Source organism: Diadema setosum, chromosome 10 (genome assembly GCF_964275005.1).
Source record: "Diadema setosum chromosome 10, eeDiaSeto1, whole genome shotgun sequence".
NCBI lineage: Eukaryota > Metazoa > Echinodermata > Echinoidea > Diadematoida > Diadematidae > Diadema > Diadema setosum.
The window spans coordinates 17741637-17765899 of record NC_092694.1 but is presented as its reverse complement, the minus strand read 5'-3'; the positions used below and the strand labels follow the sequence as shown (position 1 = coordinate 17765899).

Here is a 24263-nt window from a genome sequence, read left to right as displayed (position 1 = left end):
GAATTTTATCATGAATGAATTCAGTGTATTACAATAGCATGCTCATCAACCTTATATTATAAAAGTCGATTGTTGTTGTTAAAACATGGCGTACAGTGTACCGCATATTCGGTCACTAATAAATTTCATTTTCTTACTTTTCCACGGCTTCATTAATAACCACGAGGAGTACTCGTGCCATGCAGCTCAGATTTTGTCAGATTGGAAACAGGGTAACATAACTTTATGACGGCAATCGCCGCTGTTGCTATGTATACGCTGCCTTTCACTGACACAACACAGATTAGACATAATCATCATTATCATTTCAAAACTTGCCAAAGAAGTCGCGCCAGCAGTTATTGGCTGCGATCCAAATGCACAATCCAATTACCAATGTTTGCACGGGATGCTGGTGCCATTTCAAAGAAGCAATGCTGACTCACAAAGGATGAAAAATATAACGTCTCATCGCACTCTCAACTCAGTTCACGTCTCACGGTCGTGATTATCGATGAAATTACAAAACGCAACCACTCATGTAAAACCATCGATTTCGATAAAATCATTCGTGTAGCAGCAGGATTAATCAGCGATCAGGTGGACAGAAAGGAGGACATAGTTAATTTGATTTCATTTCAACTTTATTTTCATATTTCTCAGTAAAAGCTACATCAGATACAGCAACAACAAAAAAAAAAATGATACTTGATATCCAGTTATGATGCACCAATATGGCCGTCAATCTATAATAGTTGGAGTCTAAGTAGGCCTATATATGCTAAAGATATACGACAACGAAATACTATTAGTGAATGATAATGATGTAATGATAATAAATCAATAAATACCAAAGAAATAACGAAATGGTATGGATACTATAGTACAATGTACTGGTAAAGAGAGAAGAAGTGGTATGAGCGACTGGAAATCAGTGATGCATTGTAGATTATAGGATGTCTTTCTCTCACCATCCTGGTATAATTAATAATTATGTGCTGTAGATATAGTGACTCCTTGGTATAACAAACAAACAAACAAACAAACAAACACACACACACACACACACACACACACAAACGTACACGAAGAAAAAACCTGTCGTGGCATGGTTGCAACAGTGTGTACAACAAAGATGCTTTAGTATAAGAGTAATAATATTGATAATAATATTAAAGCTTATTTACGTATATGGCGCTCTATCTAATGGTAACAAACAGGGGACAATGCACGACAAACAAACAATATAAAACAAACAAACTACTAATATATTTAGTTTAAAGATATGTCATTTTAATTTCACTTTAAATGCAACAATATTGTAAGTTTCCAGAATATCTGGTGGCAATTTATTCCAAAGTGATGAACCCGCATGAACAAAATAATGACCGATCCCCATTTGGTATGAACTTTTGGTACAACATAATATGAAATTGAGTCAGATGACCGCAGTTGCCTAGCTTTGTTGATTCGTATTCATATTCTTGTTTGATAAACAGGTGGTTCTGATTCGGCTACGCATATTTCAGAACATAAGTGTAAACGTATAACCGTGACGTATCTCTGTCGCAGCCTGTAACAACACACACGTTTACACTGAACAGGGAGGTGATGAGACGAGAAAGTGGATCTCACCCTCCCCGGCTGAACTTCGCTCAAATCCAGTGACTCGTGTGTTGAGTAGAAGGGAAGCGTGGCATCAGATAAACCAGGCCGATTGGTCTTCCAGATGTTTTCAAGCAGCTGCTTCATGCGGTCTTTTCGTTTCTCTCTCTTCTTCCTCTTGTAAATATCAGAGGCTGCACATTTCTTATATATTATGACCGGACCAAGGGGGCACAAGGCGAGCAGGAAGTTTTTCCCTTTCAGAAGAAAATGAATAGACATCGAAAGCTGAGGAGTAATTTTTTCCCCTTAGGGCCTACTTTGTGTGACGTAGGAAGGTCTTGACCTCGGCGTTGAGGGCAGATGAAAACTGGGTCACCCGGCGACTCTCTATTTTTTTTTTTCGACGTACTGTACCAATGCAATGACCCCACACTGTTTGTATACTGCATGTATTTCTCGTTCCAACCCAGAGGAATCCGATCTCCTGGCTAGTTGATCATCTGTCCACTGATCGACCAATATTCTACCTGTAACAAAGACTTGAACGCGTGCTACTGAACTGCTGTGCCACTCTTATACGAAATACTAAGCCTACCAACTTTACTTCGGTTGCTCGGTTTTGTCCGAAGATAACGGACCGCTCGATCAATAATCTCCTTTATTCTTTCTCCATCGACCGCTTTTCAGAGGTGTATAAGCTTGTCCTCAAGACAGTTTTCTCTCTTTATGTCCGCACAACAAACTATATGGTCGAGATTTCAGGGTCCGTGTTCTCTCCCCCCTCTACTTTTTTGATTACTTTCTTTTTTCCCCCCTTGTGTATCTCTATTCTCTTTTCCCGTGACTACCAGAGTAAAGTTGGTCTTTGGCAAATGCCCTTTTACAAAATGTTAGCGCCGACGACTGCGGAGCGACGTTGAGTTCGTTAGTTCTTGACTTACAATAAAGAGGGAGAGGGCCTTTAACAAAGGCTAAAGTAAAGTAGCAAGATTAAACATATTAAAGGGAAGGGGAGAAGAGAGTGGAGGCCGTGAGGAGTTGTAGTCTTATTTTTAGACTAATATCGATTGATTCCTCACGTATCTAGGTCATTCGATCAAATCATGAAGCACCCCAGACATTAAACGAGAAACAACTATACATTTATTCATGCTGATTTGGTAACTTTTGAAATTAGGTATAGTATGTCAAAAGTTAATCAGGAGTTGTGTATGTCAATAGAAACAAAGGACCCATAGATTAGACTATACTAATTGATGTTATTGTTAGGTGCAACGCTACCTGCAATGGTGAAGGGAAGCCATACACATCCCGTTTTGTATGTGTTTATGTTTGAGATCTCTCCCACTACAAGATTCATTTTTTTTTTAACTCACAGAGCAAGGAGGTTGTAAGAAACCCTCGGAGTATTAGCTACCTGCTTGTCTATCGGTACGCTGTTCTTTAAAATCGACTGCTCTTCACGGTGTGAAGTTATTGGCAGCCCTCCAACACATCGCGCGATGAGTTGAGGGAAAAATCGCTGTGTTTAGTCAACATCTGGATATGATTCAAAATCTTTGATGGTTAAAGCTGCTTCCGCTCTCATCGTGTAAAGCAAGTACTGTTGTCATCACCTATGAAATTGATGTATATCTGTGAGTTATACGTCGACTTGGAGGGAAGTGCAAATGAATTGTGTACCATTGCTCGTGGATATGTACTTCGCGTTGTAGCCTTAGCGAATGCTTGTTGTATTTGTCTGAGTGCTGCAATATGATTGGTCACTAGCGTAATATGTGACTTTATCCTGACCTTTGTGTCACCGGTAAGCCAAACGTTTCGGTTCGCTCGAAACAAAAAAACCCAAGCGAAGCAGGTTAGTGACTCGCCGGTGTTCACGGCGTAGTAAGAGTATCCCAAACCGACTCTGCATCGCGCTGCAACTCTCTCCGGAAAAAGTTTTCGAAGCTCTTTTCCCACAAACTGCATTTGTAACAGACAACCATATCTGAGTGATCTGCAGAGAAACATCTGCATGCAAGCACCGAACAAACTTTGAAAGCTCGTCACGCGTTGGCAACCCCAGACTCTACAGAAAACAGATAGAACTTGTATCTGTGGCAAAGCGTCAGCTGTATCTTGCCAGACTTCGCCAGAGCCCTGCCCTGCCCTGCCCTGCCCCTGATCGTCCTCTGCTCTGGCGGATTCCACTCCCACTGATTCGGATTATCATTAATCTCTCTGAATATTCCATCGAGCTTCGGTGCCTTGTTCATTTATCACAATGGCTGACGACACCGTTAAAACTTTCTCCGCCGCCGACTATGTCATCTTCGCCGGTATGCTGATCATCTCAGCCAGCATCGGTGTCTATCACGCCCTGACCGGCGGCCGGCAGCGGACCACGCAAGAGTTCCTAATGGCGGATCGGAAGATGAATCCCATTCCGGTCGCTTTCTCGCTCGTAGCCAGCTTTATCTCCGCAATCACGTTCTTGGGCACACCGGCGGAGAACTACGTCCATGGATGCATGTACTGGATGTTCGGCTTTGCTTACATCGGCGTTGGGCTGGCCACGGCCTTTTTCTACCTGCCGATGTTCTATCGTCTCAACCTTACGAGCGCGAACGAGGTAGGGGAATTTACGAGAGGGCAAAAGATATTTTGCCCATTACTCGATCCGGTCACGGCAGTCCGGTGCTGGAGTCACCATAAAAAACAAGTGGCCTCATTTTGATTCAAAATCAGTAAATGAAAGGTTTAATGTAAAAGCTCTCAATTTACAAATCACCGGTAGGGATGTAAACATGTACAGAATCCTTTGATTAATGCTACATCAGTGATGAGTGTTTTATGATGTTAAATGCATTACCCCTCTCTTCCCATTGTTTATGGTGGTGTCACGTCATGAGATGTTACGTGAAATATCAGAGAAAATGGATAAAAAAAAGAAATTCACACGAGAGTGGCGAGCGTCACACGCCCTCCTAATGGGGTAAGGGAAAGAACTACTCAATGCTATGAGTTCAAGATACCAAGCCGTTGGGAGAGTGTCCGTTGGGAGAGTTTGCTATATTCCTTTACAGATACTGGAACCATGTGAGAACATAATTACATTTGATATAGAAGGCGTGAATGCATTTTCAGTCTCGGCATTTTCCCTAAACGGCTAGTTTGACCAAGGAGCTACGGTTTGACATGTGAGGGATAGCCTCTGCAATAATATTTAATGGGCCGTGTCGATAAGTATACTTCTCGTATTGCAGCTAAAAACGATTGAAATCCGACAGCTTCTGTAGGAATCTAACAAAGTAGGCCTATATTATGTTGACGCCCCCAAACTCCGACAACTTTTTCGAACGGACAAGAAAACGAAGTCAGACCATGTATTGAGGTCTCAGGTGGTAGCAAAGCCTTTCAATGCAGTCCTTCCAGGGAGGTGGGACTCTCCCACCTCCCTTTAGCTCCATTCTGAGGTCCAATCCCCACTCAAAGTTACTGTAATTTTCCAAGGGGTTATCAGACTCTAACTTCTTGATTTTTTTTTTAACATTTAGCAAACCTGTAAGGGCCTATATAACACCATGCACTCCTGCAAGGTGAGCAACATATATATATATATATATATATATATATATATATATATATATATATATAGATATAGATATATGTTGTTGCTTGTGAGCTTTCTCAACACAAGCTGCAAAAAGAAGAAAAAAAAAGAGGCGTACATTATATTTGCACAAGCCTAAAGTTGTCACTTTATGTACCCATGCATTTATCCTAAATTTTAGTGCAAACACATTCACTCACTGAGTCAGAGCAAGGAGGTGAAAAGATCACTCTTCGTTTCACCTCCCTGGTTTACATTCTAGCCTGGGCCACTTGAATCCCTTGAATTAGGCCCGAATCTGTGGTTGCAGTGTTGAAACTGCAGGTCAGAGAGGAACTCGAATTTTTGCATCCAATAGGTTCGTCAGGTGAATTTTTTAGCAGAGTCTTCAGGCCACTTATGCGAAGTGACAAGAAATTTAGAAATCGTGGAGTAAGTCCATCATGGACGCTATAAAAAGTACCTATACTGGTTCGGGTATATGGGGCATACGAGGAAAAGCAATTAAGTTGAAGTCCTTCAGCAACTCAACAGTATTTCACACACTTGTACTGCTTCTTCTTTCCTGCTTGGGGCAGTACAAAGCGTAATATGTCTTTACGATGTGTCTTCAAAACCATTATCGACACACACGTGTCACTGTCCAGGGTTTGGTGCGAAGGGTTGACATTATGATTATTGTATCACCAGTGAGATAACAGCCGTTTTACCTTTTTGGTATCACTAAAGTAAATTTGCTCAGTGTTTACCCTCTACTCCAGCGCGGACATAAGGTCAGTCTTCAGGAGATGTCTACCATTTTGTTTGTTTCCGAACTTTATATCCAAAGGCGCATACAGTAATCAAATAAATGGTATTATCGCAAAAGTCATGTATATCTACAGCTGCCTGACCAGAGAGATGGGAAAGAGACACATGCTAGCTGAGGCCTGTTTTTTTTTTTTTTTTTTTATTATTAATTGGGGGGAGGGGGAGGTGAGGGGGTAATCGGAGCAACGAAACAGGTGGTTAAAAAATCGCCCACGTCCTTTTAGCCTTGCTGACGCTGCGTGCCCCTTTTTAAACAATTTTTGTTTATTTAGATCCTGATCAATAATGTTAATTTAATTGGGAGTTAATTAGAGTCACTGAATTGTTGAACCAAAATATCATAAGTATTTCAAATACATTCTGTGTACTGTATTAACATTGCGCCTCGTTCATTTTGTATTTATTTGAGCCATATCACTGCTTCTTGGAAAGACAATAGCAACAAAGCAATGGCGTCTTTCTTGTTTTGTTCGCTCATAGAGTAAATTTCACCGTTATTTCTGTTAGGTTTTTCTTTCTATAGCTAAGCCAAACTGGACACCGAATAGAGGTTCCCTTTAAGCTTCAAGTTCATTCAGCTAATTGTGATGGCGAGTTGTGATGTTCCGTCTTCAGTCGCTGTGTTACCACCTGTCTTCGTTTATTGCGACTATTTCCCATTCTGATGTTGGTTCCAATTGACTAATAAACTGCGCGCCTGTTCCTTGGTCAGCTTCCGTAGTGAATCATTGAGGAACATCATGGGGAGGTGGACTTCCAAAGTTCTTTTAAGTTGAGGACCAATACAAGGCATGAAAACTCTTCATGATATTATACACCTTTGTAGCACGATGCCCCCTATACCTGTACTTTATCAGGCCGTAACATTTTCTGTATTTTTTCCTCTCCACTCGTCTCTTCCGGTGGTAGAAATGATCGGGGATTTCCAAAAAGGGATTTCATATAATTATGCTTTGTTCATCTCGCGACTCAATAGAGCTTGAAGGTTATGTACCATTTCCTGAACCTAAGATGCAACAATTAAGCAAGTGCACAAACGTAAACAAACCCTGAAAACCCGCACAAGTACATGCAAATCAGCTAATTGTGTATCATCATAAGATCATACAACTGTAGCTGCTACTTCACCAGGGCAATTCTCTACGTGCTGAGAGAATTGATGCTTACGCGGAAATCTGCGGCCTCGTTTGTTCATGTTATTTTTGCTTTCCTTTCTACCCAAGTATAGGTCGGAATCGACTCAGAAGAGTCAAACAGAGTGATATGTTTCATCAAAATCGAACCTGATGAGACAGTTACGTTATGGAATTGTAAGTTTCACATGCCTTCAACAAAACAGTGATGTTGGTGGCTAACCAGTTGGTGCTAATGCACATTAGCAGAAATGATGGCCTCACCATTGCACTCTGCCAATGTTCTGTGCACAAACTTTCATTGTGTTTGTTTAAACCTTTCTCTGCCAGGAGCTTTGGACAGTGTTTAGAATGCTATCGAGTTTTCTGTGCGAATCGGCACTGGAGGAACACAAAGGGTTATATGTGAAGACAACTTCCTTGAATATGATGTGGAATGGTGCTGTAATAATGCCTTCTTCGTTTGTTCTTTCAGGGTTACTGTTGACAGCGGCCAACAGGCCTTCCTCTTATTCTTTGGAATTATTCTGAGTCTCATGTCCTCGCTTGTTTAAGATTCTGTGGGGGTTCAAGGGAGTGCCTAACTCTCTCCTTGTCACCATTTCCATTCCATTGCAGTTTCCACGGAATTGTATAGGTAGACAGTTTTGTTTAACTCGTCACATAAGCCTACACATATTTCGCCATCAATACTGAGCGATCCTGTGAACCGGATAGTAATGGTAGTGGGGCGTCTCGGCTTTGGCCATGCTGGCGAAGTCTTGGCATTGACACATTTGTTGGGTTATGATGCGTGGTGTATAGGCCTATTCCTACCGCAAAACTTCGAAAGTGAAATACATATGCTCTTCCTTCTAAACGTTTGTCGTATGTATGAGGAATACACTCTTTAACTTCCCGTCGTCAGAATATCGTTTGCATTCGAGAGTAGAATTTTGTAATGTATTTTATACAATTTCATCTTTTTAAATAAAGGTGTAATGTAACGCTTAAAGGTCTTGTTTACCTTTGAGAGCAGTGATTTAAACAAATGTTTGAAATATCACTTTTGATGCATATATGTAGGTCAGCTGTATCACAAAATATCCTACCATATAAATTATATCGGGAGATAGAAATATAGGGAGATATCACTATTTTCTTATCAAACCATAAGTGTACGATTTAGTCTGGAAACATTTCTGTTATAACTATTGTTCACATTTTGTATATTTAACAATACCTAACATCCATTATACTGGTTCAAAATTTTTGCATTGGTTGTTTTTATCCCTAACTCACATTTCAGAACTATTTTGAAGCATTAATGCATTGCTGGATTTTTGTTTCCTCTGCAAATGGTAAATTATGCCTTTAACATCCCAGCGGGAATTATATTTTTCTCAAGAGAATAGAAAAGTATCCTCGAAGCGCACAGGGAAGGAAAATGTAACGGTCAAGGGGACCATCAATGATGCTATACAACAACGACAGACAAGACAATATTTGTTACATTATTATAGTCTATACATAAATATACGGACATCATTTCATTGTATCCCCTATAGGCAGCCAGTCAAAGTCCGGAATTATAAGACCTGACGTGACGTCACTACTGCAATAAAACAATTTTGCTCCTCCCTGCATTGATCATGTGATTGCATTATGACCAATCACCGACTAGTATTTATGGAGACCATTTATTATAGACCTTCTAAGATGCATATATGCTTACTTGGTGTGTCGTCAGTGCAAAGAGTACACTAATCTTTCATATCTATGGCTTCAATCAAATTTTATCAAAAAATGTTCTTTTAAAAGTGTTCTTTTAAAACTAGCATTGCTGTTGTTTTTTGCATTTGCATTTTTTTTTCATTCATGTTGATCACGTTCCTACTTCCTTTGAGTGCCCTTGATACAACCATGTGATAGGACTTTGAGAGAGTCACCTACATCTAGTTTACAGAGGCGATACCACTGAATAATATTCTCCCATTATAATTGCAAAGTTTCTGACGTATATTTTATAATGTACACGAATGACTCATTCTCCGAATGTCAATAGCGGAAACGGCATGATAATAGCAGTAACCCGAAGACTTGAAGGTCTGAGAGTGCAAGAAACCCAGTTCATTGCCATTCATTGTTTTCTTATTTGTCATTCCTATACACACACAATGTATGTCCCCGCACCCTCATTTAATACAATTGTGTTTTGAGTATTAGGCTGCATGAATTTCCACACCCTTATTAATTAAATTGTATTTTGAGTACATTGGACTCCCGTTACAACGAATTCCTCGGGACCGGCAGTTTTCTTTCGTTATATCGAAATTTCGTTATAACCGAATGAATAAACAATAAAGATACATAGAGTCGATTATGTTGCGGCCCTAAATTTTACTTCGTTGTAACCGGAATTTCGTTATAACCGTGTTCGTTATAACGGGAGTAACACTGTATATCATACTGCATGGATCTACAATAGAACAAGAGCTTGGTATAGTCAACAAAGAAATATTACCATAAACTAATTATTGTTTATGCATTTGGTTCACTTCCAGCTACATCGGCGTTTTATGAACCTTGATTTGCGGTCTCACGTAGAACACGTTACCCTAAATCATGACAAGAGTTGCGTGTGCAGTGAGATGAAAGTGAATTTAATGTTTTCTGCACTATTCGACTGCCTTAAGAAATTTTGATGATTTTAGTGTCAGGCATCTTAGTTTTTTTTTTTTCTTGGGACGGTATAGGTGTATGGAATTGAATGGCGCGAAGCCATGTACAGTATAATAATTCGTAAAAGTCATGTGCAGTATACACGTACATAGAACATCACCTATTACTGTATCTATCATATGTTTTTCTTTATTCGGACAACCTGTTGTCAATGCATTCATCTTTTACAGACGTTGTTATCAGGACATAGAACAACTATAATGATAAAATGACAAAAAATATAGGATGTTAAGTTATGGCTGGATTATATTGGGACATGTCATTGGTCCATGAATTTCAGTCCAGAGTGCAGATAATGGAAAAGATTAAATGCATCTGTTTCTTCAACTCTCGAGGCAAATTTGAAAGTTCGTTCGGCACCAGTCCATAACCTTGTTATTTTCCGTCCTGTGTGACCTATCAAGTGCTTCAGTCTGTGTCGCAAACCCACAACAAAGAGTTTTTCTTTTAGAATGATGTGGTAAGTTGATGCCACATTAATTCATGTTTACCTCGTCACTGTTATTCCTCTTGTTGAAGGCCCTGCTAAAATATAACATTGCCAAGCACCCCTGATTTACAGTACGTCAGTAGTCCTTATATTTTGCCCATACCTTTGTGAAATGAGACACTACATGGGCATGGTAACACCTTTACCATTTGCATATGAAACAAAAAAAAAACTCAGCTTTAGTGCTTCAAAATAGTTCTAAAATGTGAGTTAGGGAAAGAAACAACCAAAGGCAATGTAAAGATGTTAATCGGTATGATCAACGTTAAGTATTGTTGAATATACAAAATGTGGACAATATGTTACAACAAAATTGTTTGTAGAATAAACCGTCTACAGTTATGGTTTATTTAGAAAAATAGTGATATCTCCTTATATTTTAGGCTTTATTGTGAATTTGTTTATATGGTAGGATGTTTTGTGATTCAACTGACCTACACCGTATGCATCACATGTGATAACTCGAACATTTTTTTTTTTATTCAAATCACTGCTCCCAATGGTAAACAATACCTTTAATTGACCAAGGCTGTAAGGTTCGAGCATGATTCAAGTCCATAATGAGCCTGAGCCTCCGATCCTGGCAATTTACACAGGTTATAGACCAAAACATAACATGACAGACTTTGTGATCTGTTCCATATCATACAACCATGCATTGTACAGCTCTTATGTTAAAATGGGCGTGGCGTTTGCACCGTTCACCGTTATGTTGAGGAGAGTTGTGCTGGGACTTCGCTCCTTTGTAGTTTATGCGAAGCTTGTCTCGCTTAACTCTCGCTTCAAAAGTGACTTTTTTTTTAAAGGTACTCTTTACCATTGGGAGCAGTGATTTAAGAAACGTTTGAGTTATCGCATTTGATGCATATATGTAAGTCAGTTGTATCACAAAACATCCTACCGTATAAAAGTTTTGCAATAAAGCCTAAAATATAGGGAAATATTACTATTTTTCTCACTAAACCATAACGGTAGACGGTTTAGTCTAGAAGCAATCTTATTATAACTATTGTTCACATTTTGTACATTTAACAATACTTAACATTGATTATACTGATTAACTTTTTTACACTGGTTGTTTTTATCCCTAACTCAGATTTCAGAACTATTTTGAAGCACTAAACCTGAGTTTTTGTTTCGTCTGCAAATGGTAAACAATGCCTTTAATACTTTGTAAAATGATGACTAGCAATGTGTTTATAAGGGTACACATACACACACGAGGAACGAATCTGATCAAAGGAACTACCTCTCATATCCATATCGCTATCAGGAGAATCGAGGAGAATGTAGATTTAACTTAAAGACATGTCACCACTTTCGAGAGCTGCCCACTATGCGTCATGTTGCCGCGGGAAATGACCAGCTTTCCCGTGAATGTGACCGGGAGAAGACATGAAAGACATGAAAGGTGCATCATCTCTTCTTCATGATTTAGAAGTTTAGGGCCATATCCCGCAAAGTCTGTGTGATGTGTTTGGGTACCAAACAAATGCATCTGATATGTTGCACGAGCTGCCCAACACAGCCACAGGACTTCAGCAGTGAAAAATGTCTACGTCTCAAAAATATCCCTTCATTCGGTAAATGCTTTACATTACTCTAGGGTGGGGTTTTCTCCCATGAACATTACACAGTTGTTTATATAAATCATTGAAAGTTCACATAAAATATATTTCTTTTTCTCTTTGTCTCGAAAAATCATGCCGAAGCTGCATAGTGTGATTAGTGACTTGGCCCCGCATATTTCAATTTGACCCTCTCAAGTGTTCATGATTATACACTATTTTGTAATTACAAAACGAGGGACGATCATCTTCTGCATCCCATTATTCTTTCGTGAGAATTATGTGTTTTTACGAGGAGGGGATATAGATGCTTGTTAACTGACAAGAAGGTAATTCATATCATCATTGTTCATTAAGACGAGCAAATGATTATTGAAGCATTTCTTTACTATTCTCGACGAAAAAAAAAAAAGAGGCACTGTGACACCGCAACCTCTAACAAGTGGTCAGGTCGAAGTACACTTTAGACCCAGTTTATCCGGTCTGATGGTTACGTAAGATATTGTTATATGATTTCAATCGCTCCCTTCTTGGTAATGTTTGTGCTCTTAGAATTCCGCCTGGATACTTAACTTGCCATAATGTTCTCGAAGCAATCTAGGTGAGATGATTGTGGTGTGGTGGTGTGACGGGCGCACACCACGAGTCCGACACCCACAAGCCATACAACCCACGAGTTATACAGTCCACAAGCTCGACACTAGGAAATAAGGCCCATAAGTGCGACATTAGATAAAAAGGGCCCATGAGACCGACACTATGGGTAAAGAAGGTCCACGAATCCGACACTCCGTATCGTTGGTCTCGTGGACCTGTTTTTTGCCTAGTGTCAGACTTCATGGGCCGTGTTTTCCTGGTGTCGGACTCATGGGCATTTTTTTTTTTGTTGCTTTTTTGCGTAGTGTCGAGCTCATAGGCTGTATGACTTGTGGGCTTTATGAATCATGGTCATGCGTTTCATACGTATCATATTTATGTATACGATATTTATACATGTTTTTAACCCTTATTTTAATTTAAGCTACTTTTTGGTTTCTGCATGAGTTTTCCCCTCTGGGCTTCCGGAAGCCAAGCTCCTGTGAGGGGTATACCTGCACATTTATGTTCAGTTTATGAATGTGACTATCTGTGTCTCGATTGTGTAGTATGCCGTTAAGTGGGGGGGGGGGGGGGGAGGGAGATATGATATTCTATAAGCTTGAATATCATATGATATCAGATGTGTGTGTGTTTTCTTCGTTAAAGGATGTCAGGTCATGTGCACTGACATGTAAGGGAATATTATGATAGTGGTATTTTTTTTTTGTTGCTATTGTTGTTGGCATTATGATGGTTGCCCTGGAATATCTCCAATATCTTTTCGATAGAAATACAAACTTTTTACAGAAAATAAAGAAATCATTTGAAAATTAGACCTGTTACACACTGATCTAGGTCTGATATTCTTATGTATAATCATATCAGTGATAGATATTAACGGACACAGTGGTAGGCCCTAGTTTAGAATATCTTAGCCGTCAATTGACAATAAGCTGTACCGAACACTGTATATTTGCAATGAAATACATGTACTGTAAAAGTGGAAATTTTTTTTTCTCGGTGTTGAAAAAAGCACGCGAATATTTTTGCTTGCCATATGTGCCTGGTAGTTGACGTCTTGATTCCGCGGAATTAAAAACATGCGAAACTCTTCTTACCCTGCCGAGCGCGAAAAATTAGTCGCGCGAAAATATCCACTTTTACAGTACTAATTTTAGTAGTAGCCATGATAAAAGAAATCATGGGCGTACGAACGTCGATGTAGGGCAATTTGTCAATCAGTTGCATGAAAACATCTGGAATACTAATTTGTAAGTTTCAACAATAACTAATTCATAACAGTTACTAATTTAGAAAGTCCAAGGTGAGCTAGTGGAGATTAATTTATGAGTCATTCATTCTAAATAATAGTAATCATTGCTGTAGCAGAAAAAGATCGAAAGTCCGTTAGTCTATAGAGGTTTGGAAATGGACAGAATTCTCCTCGGACATTTTAACAGTTCTAAAGTTGAAATCAAGAGACTGTTATGATAGTTAGTTGTGAGAGAGAGACCATCGTCCTTGATCGACGATGTACCTCTCTGGGTTTAGAACAAGAAGAATACGACAGAAATACGACCTTTTCGTCTTCTGACACAGTAATTTATGCATTTCTGTATCAAACGTGAAATCATGTCACTTAAATATTCACGTATGTACCCTTATACTGTGTTTTTTCCCCCGTGTATTGAATTTAATGTGATGTATCATCCGCAGATTTCATACGCTACGACTTTTTGTCAAATTATGGAGCAGGCCCGGCACTTATCACGTCACCTAGGGAAAATAGGAAACAGAGATTCTTACCAAAATAAGCATCTTACATAATTGTTCCAAGGTCTTACGCATTCTATTTACACTCCAGCATTGTGAAAATGGGGTAGTTGAATATCAAAACAAAATCAGTCCAATTCCCTGTAGGAAATTGGACACAGGCTGGTCTATTCAATACCATAGTCTAAGGGAGAAGGAATTTTTCATTGTTTATGGTCACCAGGAAAGTTGGTATACCGAACTAGATGCTTCATGATGTTTTTGTTGATCACGTGGATTGCATCTTTACGCCACAGCGAATTTATTTTTGGTCGAGAGAAGTTAGAACACAAGCGTTACTATCAAATGCCGCGACCTCAAGCAGTAGTTTGCAAGATATCTTTTTTTTTTTTTTTGCATTCGACAGTTCCTCTTTCACTTTTTTTTTTTTAAATTAAATGTACGTGATCTCAAAACTATGGTGGCCCTGAAGTACGCTCGACAACAAATCATGTGCGCCGTGAATTTTGCGACCAGGTCGCAAAATTCGCGATTTGGGACGCCAAGTTCGTGACTCGGGACGCGAATTTCATGACCCGGGACACGAACTTAACGACCGGAGACGCAAAATTCGCGTCCTGTGGTCGCAAACTTCGCGACCCAAAGTCGCGAATTTCGTGACCATAGGACGCGAATTTTGCGTCCCCGGTCGCCAAATTCGTGTCCCCGGTCGCCAAGTTCGTGTCCCCGGTCGCCAAGTTTGTGTCCCGGGTCACGAAATTTGCGTTCCGGGTCACGAACTTGGCATCCCAAATCGCGAATTTCGCGACCTGGTCGCAAAATTCACGGCGCACATGACCTGTCGTCGAGCGTACTTCAGGGCCACCATACAAAACCTACTAAAACAACCACATTTAGGCGAACATTATGTCGGGTTACGCTAAACTTCCTGGTATGAATGAACATCACGTGACAGTGCAATAACATGCTCCCGGCGCCATATTGAATGTGAATGAACATCGCACCTTGGCAGACAGCCAGGAAGGTGTCCTATTCAGTCACATTCCAAGACGTTCCAAAGGTTGGTAGGCCCAAACATGCTGCTTTGTGAGACGTACACCCTTTTGCTTCTGTGCTTCTCACGGTTATGTTTGTTGTCGCCATTGGAAACGGATCTAATGTTGTAACCTGGTTCGGGTTCAACGTGCGGTCGGTACGTTGAATAACGTTTGTAAAACAAACGGGGGAGGGGGGGGGGGGGAACAACAACAGCAGTAGCAGCAGCAGCAGCAGCAGCAACAACAACAACAACAACAAAACCATACAAAAAACAGCCAGTTCACTTTCAAATTGGTAAGAACCCTTCATCAATAAACAGTGATGTGAATATTAGGATGGTTTGTTTGTGTGTTTGTTTCATTTTCCCTCTGAGAAGATAGCTGGATAGCCCATCATATTCAGCTGCATTATAATAGCTGGTCTTCCATGGCTTCCAGTTGGATGTGAGGGTGTATGTATGACGACGCTCTTAGAGGAAAGAACTTCGTATAATTATAAACACACATTCATACACAATAAACATCCACACATCCACACATGTTTTCATAATTATTATGCCTCCTATGAACAGTGTTGGAATTATTCATTTGCATAAATTACTTGTATTTCCGTCAGATCGTACTTTCGAGTAAGTGACCACTCAGTAATCTTTTGCTGTGACTGAGGATACACTCAACCAGTCATAACAATACCGCTGATGCACGGTACAAGCATAGCTGTATAGGGATATACCCTCATTTATGAATCCTAGACGTCAACGCACTCCTGGAGCCAACGATCAATGAATCCCCATTGAGCCGCCTCCCTGGTGCGGTGAATTCATTGTACCTTTACATTCACCATTCTATATGAGGATGAAAATCGAGAGATATGAGAAATTGTATGTCGAAGGCCTTTCAGCCCTTTCCCCTTAGCTGCTAAAGGACCAAAGAGATCTTTGACAGCACTGTTATACAAGACTGAAGTGATCCGTGATTATCCATTGACAAAATGTTCTTCCAACCGCTTCGAACACGCCTCATTGTCACGATTGTTTCCCCCAACCCGGTACCCATAGAGAGTGATCATTCGGAGAGGCACCGCCTTGGTTCTATGCAGTCACGATGTCTGTACGACTATTAGTCGAGCCCATAAATGGAAATATCTGCAGGATTTAAATCCTTTTGTCCACGTCGAAAAGTTCTTGTCACTCGGCTGTCGTGGGTTGGGGGGGGGGGGGGAGGGAGTTGGTGAGTTGGTGGTGATTGGGGAGGGGCGTAAATCTGAACAATATATTGGCTTCAACATATCTCGTACTGCCAGACAGCAAGATAATACGGTAATCCAAAGCAAGGGCTATTTCATTGAGGCATCTTTGTTCATAATATTTTCATGGTACGATCTGTATGTGCGGGCATGTCAACAGTTATAAAACACTCATAATCATAGACGGGGTTTTTTCTAAAGCCAAGTCTGTGTTTGTTGCGCAGGTGGCTTCAGAGGCACGCTACCAGTCTCACATTCATCGAGAAAAACGGAAGAACAAACAAATAACCCCAAAACTTCCACTCATTTATCATGATTTAATTTAGGTTACCTATAGTAGAGTGGATATTCACAAATGGCAATGCTATAGCTGGTACGTATATAGTTACACCAGTTAAGAATGAAAATCCAGCCTATCATAGGCGTGCGTTTATAATATCAACGTCCTCACGTACTACAGCGCAATAATTAAATGTCACACATTTTTAAAGAGGTCAGACAAGTATCCTTTCATTATGCTAGATAAGTGAAAATATGTCGAATTTTCTTTACATCGTTGCCCATGCGTGTCGACACAAAATGATGTATAGGTGTCTTATCTAGGGATGGCGCTGTGGCATAGTGGATAAGACTCCCGACTCCCGATCGGAGGGCCCGAGTTCGAATCCCGCCCAGTGCTTACGTCCTTGGACAAGATGTTTTTACCCACTGTGTCCCTCTCGACCCAGGTGTATAAATGGGTACCTGGCAACGCTAGGGTAATAATGATAGCAGGGCCCTCTGGTAGAGCAGTGGCAACACTGAAGAGGCTACCCTGGGTAAATAAGACCTTATTATTATTATTATTATTATTATTATTATTATTATTATTATTATTATTATTATTATTATTATTATCGACAATTTTTAGTGGATTGTAGAATTTTCTGCTGTTCCCTGCAAGTTTCCTACACTTCTCAATCCACACAAACACACACTCATGTACAGATCTACCAACCCTCATATCTCATAATCTAACCCTCATAATAATCATTATGAATACATGTCTGAATCTGGTAGTTTTTATTATTATTATTTTTTAATTGTGTTCTTTAGGGGTGATTGAATGCATTGTGTCTGCAACATTAAAATATGTGTGAAGCAGACGGCATGTTGGTAAGTCAAAGGAAGCTCGGTGGAACTCTTCAGATCTTTGTCTCACTCGTGTGAACTGCCACCGCAAATCACGATTTTACATGAAGTTGCTGCACATTCTATGTGATTTCTAGACTTGCTTTTAACATGATGGGATAGGAGGTAGCGACCTTTCTTCTCAGTGGGCCTACTCCATCGGTAATGGTAGCTTCAAAGTAGGGGGGGGGGATGGTGAAATAACAACATTAATACATCTTGGCAGCGACGCTCATATTTTTACCAGGTTGTAAAGAACATCATGCCCCTAGCACACCTGTCCATGATGTTCGCTACAGAATGTTTTCTGCATCGCATTCTGACATCAGCTTTAAATAGGCTTAACATCCAGGCGTTCGTTCGCGCATGGTGGAAAACAATGGATGATGCTATATCATTGCGTTAAAGTCTGTACTATAGCTCTCCGACATAATGTTCTCCAGTCTTTAGGTAGACTAGAAGCCCTCTGCTCTATCTCGCCATGTGGTACTCCGTGTATTTTCTCCCCTGAATACAACATTCAAGATCACATCAGACGTGCTCTTTTACACCTGTATTATATTCATCGGCCCTGGTCTTGGAACACAAAGCTTGTTTTCCCTCTTCAAACTTGTGTTCTTATCGAATCGGACAAAAGGCAGTTTGTGACGAAGGTGAAAAAGTAGGATTAGTGCATGAACTGCTTCAAATAAAAATGACGTAAAAAGAAACAGAAAGAAGAAGACGAGGAGGCTCTGAGAAAAGCAAACCCTTCAAAGCCATTATAATTTTTATGTGAGAGCCATCATGAACTTTCTGATTATCTATGACAAAATCGAAGAATGCTGACGTGACCGAGTCCATACAAGTGAGACTGTGTTCTGTCCTTTTGATATTTTGTTTCAATATTTCCACTTCGTAGTGTGTTAGTCCTTCCTTCTACTGATGACGGCAATATAATTATATTGTTTTCCATGCGAATTCAGTGTTACAGCAATGAAAATCATGATGAAATGACCCCAAACCTCATTGTGCTGAACCTAAAGGTAGAGCAAGGATGTATAGGTACTAGATTACTACGTCTTTAAGTAGACGGTATAGAGTTACAGAAGTTCGTGCGCCTGTATATGTCATGGATGGTATAGTGGAAAAGGGAAATTCTTAAAGAATAGGTCCTGCTTTAACCGTTATCATAATCTTAAACCGTCTGGCAACCTGTTCTTTTATTGGTGAGAGGAAGCACTGAGGTATATATAGGCCTTGATGTGGAGAACATTCTGGACTCCCGAAATGGACTGTAGTTCCTAACTCGTATAGAATGATTCTTTTATTCTTTTATAGACAGGTGGTCTGATCCACGATGTTCCTCCTTGCTGGAGTCTTAATTGGGTACCTGGTACTACTTTAATGATTAGGAGGACCTAATTTGCATAAAAAAGTTCATTACAAAAGATATTTTGGAGTACCAGCAATTCTGTCTTTACTAGCCACTTCTTAACTTTCTGACTTAGGAAGAAACTTAGGAAGAGCAATAATACTAATGTCGAGCCCCCTTATAATTGCAAATCCTTTTTCTTTATTATTTAGTTTTATTATTCCCTTCTGACTCTGATCTTATTTCTGAATTTCTTTTTCATACATAAATGAAATACAAAGTCAATTGAACAAGCAAATTGAGCACAGTATAAATTGAATCTGACAGTTAAAACAAATAAATGATTAATTCAAATACTCAACTTTTTCCCCCTGACACAATGCAAAAGGAAAATAAACTATTTTGTGCATACACTTATGCAAACATAAGTTACAGTATATCTCTTGCTCAAAGACAAATTAGGCAATTTTTGATGTACAGAAATTCAGGAGACCATCATCATTAAAGCAAGCGCTTGACGAGGACAATGGCTTTTCCTTTCCTTTCCTTCCTTCCTTTTCTCTTTTCTTTCGTCTTTTTATCATCTTTTCGTTCTGTCTGTCCCCTTTTTCAGTTCTATTTTCTTGCTTGTGTTCCTCCTCCACCTCTAAGTATGATATCATCATTTTAAATATAATGGTTTTTGCGACAAAATTTTTCATCTTTTCATCTTATCAGTGTCAGTATCATCACATTTGTGATTTACGTGAAGAATCAGAGGAAAAAATAAGCCCTTCATCGTGAGGGACACAACGCCAAGCTGTATTCTGACCTCGGGACGAAATATCTTTCTCCAGACGATCTTTTGTGAGGATGAAACGCTTCTTTAGGACTTTTGTCACATTGATATTTGACTTATCAATCATCCGTGGAGCACTGTCGGAGAAAGGTGAACACCTAAAGGGAACGAAGAGTGTTTTTGTCTGGAAAACGAGCACTCAGTGACAATGCAATCGAACTTTTCACCTCTGTAGGACTTGCCATACAAAGTATGTATTTTGATGCAGTATTTGAAGAGTTTAATCGCAAAAGGAGTTAACTCCGTTCATATTGATTTGAGATATTTGCGATAAAAGCTCCTGAAAACAAAGAAAAAAATAAGATGATTTCCTCATTACGTCAAGAAGAACCCTTAGTATGTAAGAAGCGAGGTACCATGGAAAGGTTTTATTTTCCTCTATCTGATGATGGACTTACTTTAAAAAAAAATAAATGTAGCTCTTAATCCGTTTTGCGACCAAACTCTAATTTTTTCTTTGGTGTATTTAATTGTGACGCAAAAGAAGCTATATATACAATCAAGTGATTCTATGTAAATTATTTTCTCACGGTTGGAGGACAGAAGGCAAGGTGCCAAGATCTATGGATTTTGTCGACAGCCTGGATATGAGACTACAAAGACCATGAAGAAGTGGCTTCTTTTTTCAATGGAGTTTACATGATCTTTCTTTACTCCACTCTGCATGCACTCATTCGAAAACCGTTGGAACACAGTTGATAATTAAATACTTCCTCGTAAAAGAACCATGATTATGGAGAAATATTTGAATAATGTAATGTTCTAAAGGAGCGTCCATCCATGGCGTTGTATAACAGAGTCTGGATGGGATACGGTCCTTAAAATGTTTACTCAGACATAGAACGCTGCGTACGAATTATGCGAATGTGGGAAATATTAAAGGGAAACTGCAGACCAGTTAAAAAAAAAAGGCTGAACAGTGAAAAGTTAATCAACATTGGATGAAGATGTGAAGTTTTGGGAATATTTGCAAAAACAGTTCTCGAACAGATGACACATGAATGTACTTTATGAGGAAGCTGATGATGTCATCAACTCGCAGGTTTCCATTGATTGTGAAAAAAAAAAGAACTGATGAAAATTCCATTTTTTCTGTTGTGTAAGACATATCCTTGGAAGAATAACTTAAGAAAAATAATCAGTCAGATATATTGGGATTTGAGATTGGGGCATAGATGCGTTTGAACAACTGAGAATTTCAAAATTTTGTATGCAAACTGTATGGCAAGTTCAGGATGACATCATTAACTCACTCATTTGCACAGTGATTTTGACTTCGAGAAGCTTTTTGCGAAAATCATCACAATCTCATTACTTCCTTAATTTTAACCGATTTAGATCAAATTCTCACTGCATGCTGTGCTTATAGAATTGTACATTTTCCTATCAGACTAGTTTTTTAAGACTAGAGTTTTTAAGGCTATTTGTGCCTCTCCCTTGTTTACAGCAAAACAAACTGTATGAAGTGCAGCAAACACGATTGGAGCATGCGCACTCAGAAATAACAGGAATATCATGGAATACCTTGAAAAAAATAACTTCAGAAAATAATGAGTCAGATATATTAGGATTATCATTAGGTTACATGGATTCCGCGCACCAGGTGTTCTGTGTTGAATTTCTGCCCAATGCGTTTATCCGTTACAGCGAACTGTTTTATACTCTAGGTCCCTCCTTGTTCAAGGGGAACAAGTGGGTATATATACCTGGGTCAATAATTAAGCAGGTCCCTTTAGAAATCTCAATCCTTATGATGACGATGATGATAAAATGATAGATGGAGATAATGTTTATGATAATCAGTTACACGCAGCATTATCATTATTGCTGGTTACCACCACCACCACCACCACCACCACCAGATCATCACCATTACTATGTCACTGATGTAACCACCATCACCATTATCAAGTGGGGAGCTCTCCTGCTTCTGAGTTTTAGTGCTTTTAATGATTTTTTTTTAAACAGCTGCCCCTGTTTACCTCTTCGGTATTGTGCACATACTATTGACAAATTCACTGAAGTCTGCAGAGCTACCGTCTGAGTCGGGAGTGGGAGGCAGAGGCCTTCATAATTTGTTTACACATGAAGTTCAGAAAGTTAAAATGGTATAGTTCCTTTAGCCCCTGTCGCAATCAGTAACATTGTCAATTTCTTAATTTTCATCGTTTAGACAGTTGCGTGATTAAATCTTGAAAGAACTGAATGACAATGAGTAAAGTCAAGGAGAGGTCTACCAGCACAGCACAATGAAAAAAGGGGGGTATCTCCATGCATAAACGGATATTGTGTATTCGACAGGGGCCTGTATTACCGCCAGACAGGTCTCAAAATTACAGATCAAGAAGTTGTTGTTGTTGTTGTTGTTGTTATTGTTGCTGCTGTTTTCGACAGGGGGCAAAGGGTTGTCGCTGTGATGTTGCCAACATACAAAATGACGCCCTCAGTCGATAGAGGAAGGTCAAGGGGTGAAGGGCAGGTAGTGCTCATGGGCGAAAATTCTGCATTTTTAACGTCTCGATTTAAATGTATTCAACTTCTGTGTGTTCCGTTTCATTGCGCGCGAGTGCCATTAGCGTCGTCTGTGTTGCTTTAAAAGCGTAGCTTCACCTACATGACCTAGACTTGATTAAACATAATTATCAAGAACATCGAGTGTCTGCACCGGGAAAATGTTATATTATATGTCGTCTGCGAATTGAAGTTGGAATAAAGCATGAAATTTCTCAGAATAATACCCGAACCAGCTCTAATGGGTCCTGATTCGTTTGTCTTCTTCCTTCCGTTATTCCCATTGTGTTTGCTCTCTTTTTTCTTTCTTGGCAAAATCCTGTTATTTCGTAGTGCGCATGCTCCAATCGTGTTTGCTGCACTTCATACAGTTTGTCTTTGTTTTGCAGTAAACAAGGGAGAGGCACAAATAGCCTTAAAAACTCTAGTCTTAAAAAACTAGTCTGATAGGAAAATGTACAATTCTATAAGCACAGCACGCAGTGAGAATTCGATCCAAATCGGTTAAAATTAAGGAAGTAATGAGATTGTGAAGATTTGATGATTTTCGCAAAAAGCTTCTCGAAGTCAAAATCACTGTGCAAATGAGTGAGTTAATGATGTCATCCTGAACTTGCCATACAGTTTGCATACAAAATTTTGAAATTCTCAGTTGTTCAAACGCATTTATGCCCCAATCTCAAATCCTGATATATCTGACTGATTATTTTTCTTAAGTTATTTTTCCAAATGTTTTTGACGATTGTCGGTCCCTCATGATATGACTTGATTTCATGTCTTGGTGGCAGAATCACTATCATTCAAAACCCAATGTGATTAGAAGTAAGCCTTAACAAGTCTTTTGTGTAAATGTAAGGGCTTGTAGAACAGTAGAATGCAAATTTCGATGTAAATAAAAATCCAAAAAGGAAAGAAATGGGATAACATAGTAAGACTTGTGCGTAATCGTCTTAGATGTCAGGAAATTGGTTTCCCAGGAATATTGGCAAATATTTGACCTTTCAATAGATTGTAAACAGTGAGTTGTTGCATTGTATACCACAATAGGACGAGAAGTTAATGTAGTATACTGCCCTATCAGTCCCCGTGAGAGTCACAGCGTTAGTGTTTTTGATTCCTTGACCCAATTCCGGTAAAACCAACAATGGTCGGATTTATGTCACGAAAGAAAGAAAGAAAGAAAGAAAGTGTAAGGCGAATGAGTTAAAGCCAACTTGAACGCATATACAGGTCAGTTTGAGAGGGCTTGTTGGAGATTTGTCTGAAGTAACATTTGTTTCATTTTGGAGTGTGGGAGTGTTGACCATTTTTTTAAGGTTTAATCTCTAATTGCTCGGGCAGAAAGAAGACCCCTCTCTGTGGCCATAGTTAAAATAGTAATAGCAGTAATCTAGATCAGAGTACTGGAATGAATTATGGAAATGATGTCAATAGTGCCATATCGATGATGATAATTGTAAGAGTGGTGATGACATAATCCCAATACTACCTACTACTACTACTACTACTACTACTACTACTACTACTACTACTACTACCACTACTGCTACTACTGCTACTACTACTCACTACTACTACTACTACTACTACTACTACTACTACTACTACTACTACTACTACTACTGCTACTACTACCACTACTACTACTACTACTACTACTACTACTACTACTACTACTACTACTACTTATACTATTACTACTACCTCTACACTACTACTTCTACTTCCAATGATGATGATGATGATAGTTATGATGATGATAATGATAAAAAAGTTATAATGATAATGGAAATAATGTGTACAAGTAGGAATGAAATAATAACAATCATGATTTTTTAATGACTGTTCCAA

At 39.4% G+C, this 24263-nt stretch overlaps 1 protein-coding gene across 1 annotated transcript in view; it reads left to right on the top strand.

Moving 5' to 3' along the window:
• Positions 1-3853: 3853 nt before the first annotated feature.
• The window catches only part of LOC140233823 (sodium-coupled monocarboxylate transporter 1-like), a 42113-nt gene continuing 21703 nt past the window's right edge, over positions 3854-24263 (top strand). Inside the window, exon 1 of the mRNA XM_072313915.1 lies at positions 3854-4201. Coding sequence (XP_072170016.1) covers positions 3854-4201 — 348 coding nt within the window. The remainder of the gene's footprint in view (positions 4202-24263) is intronic.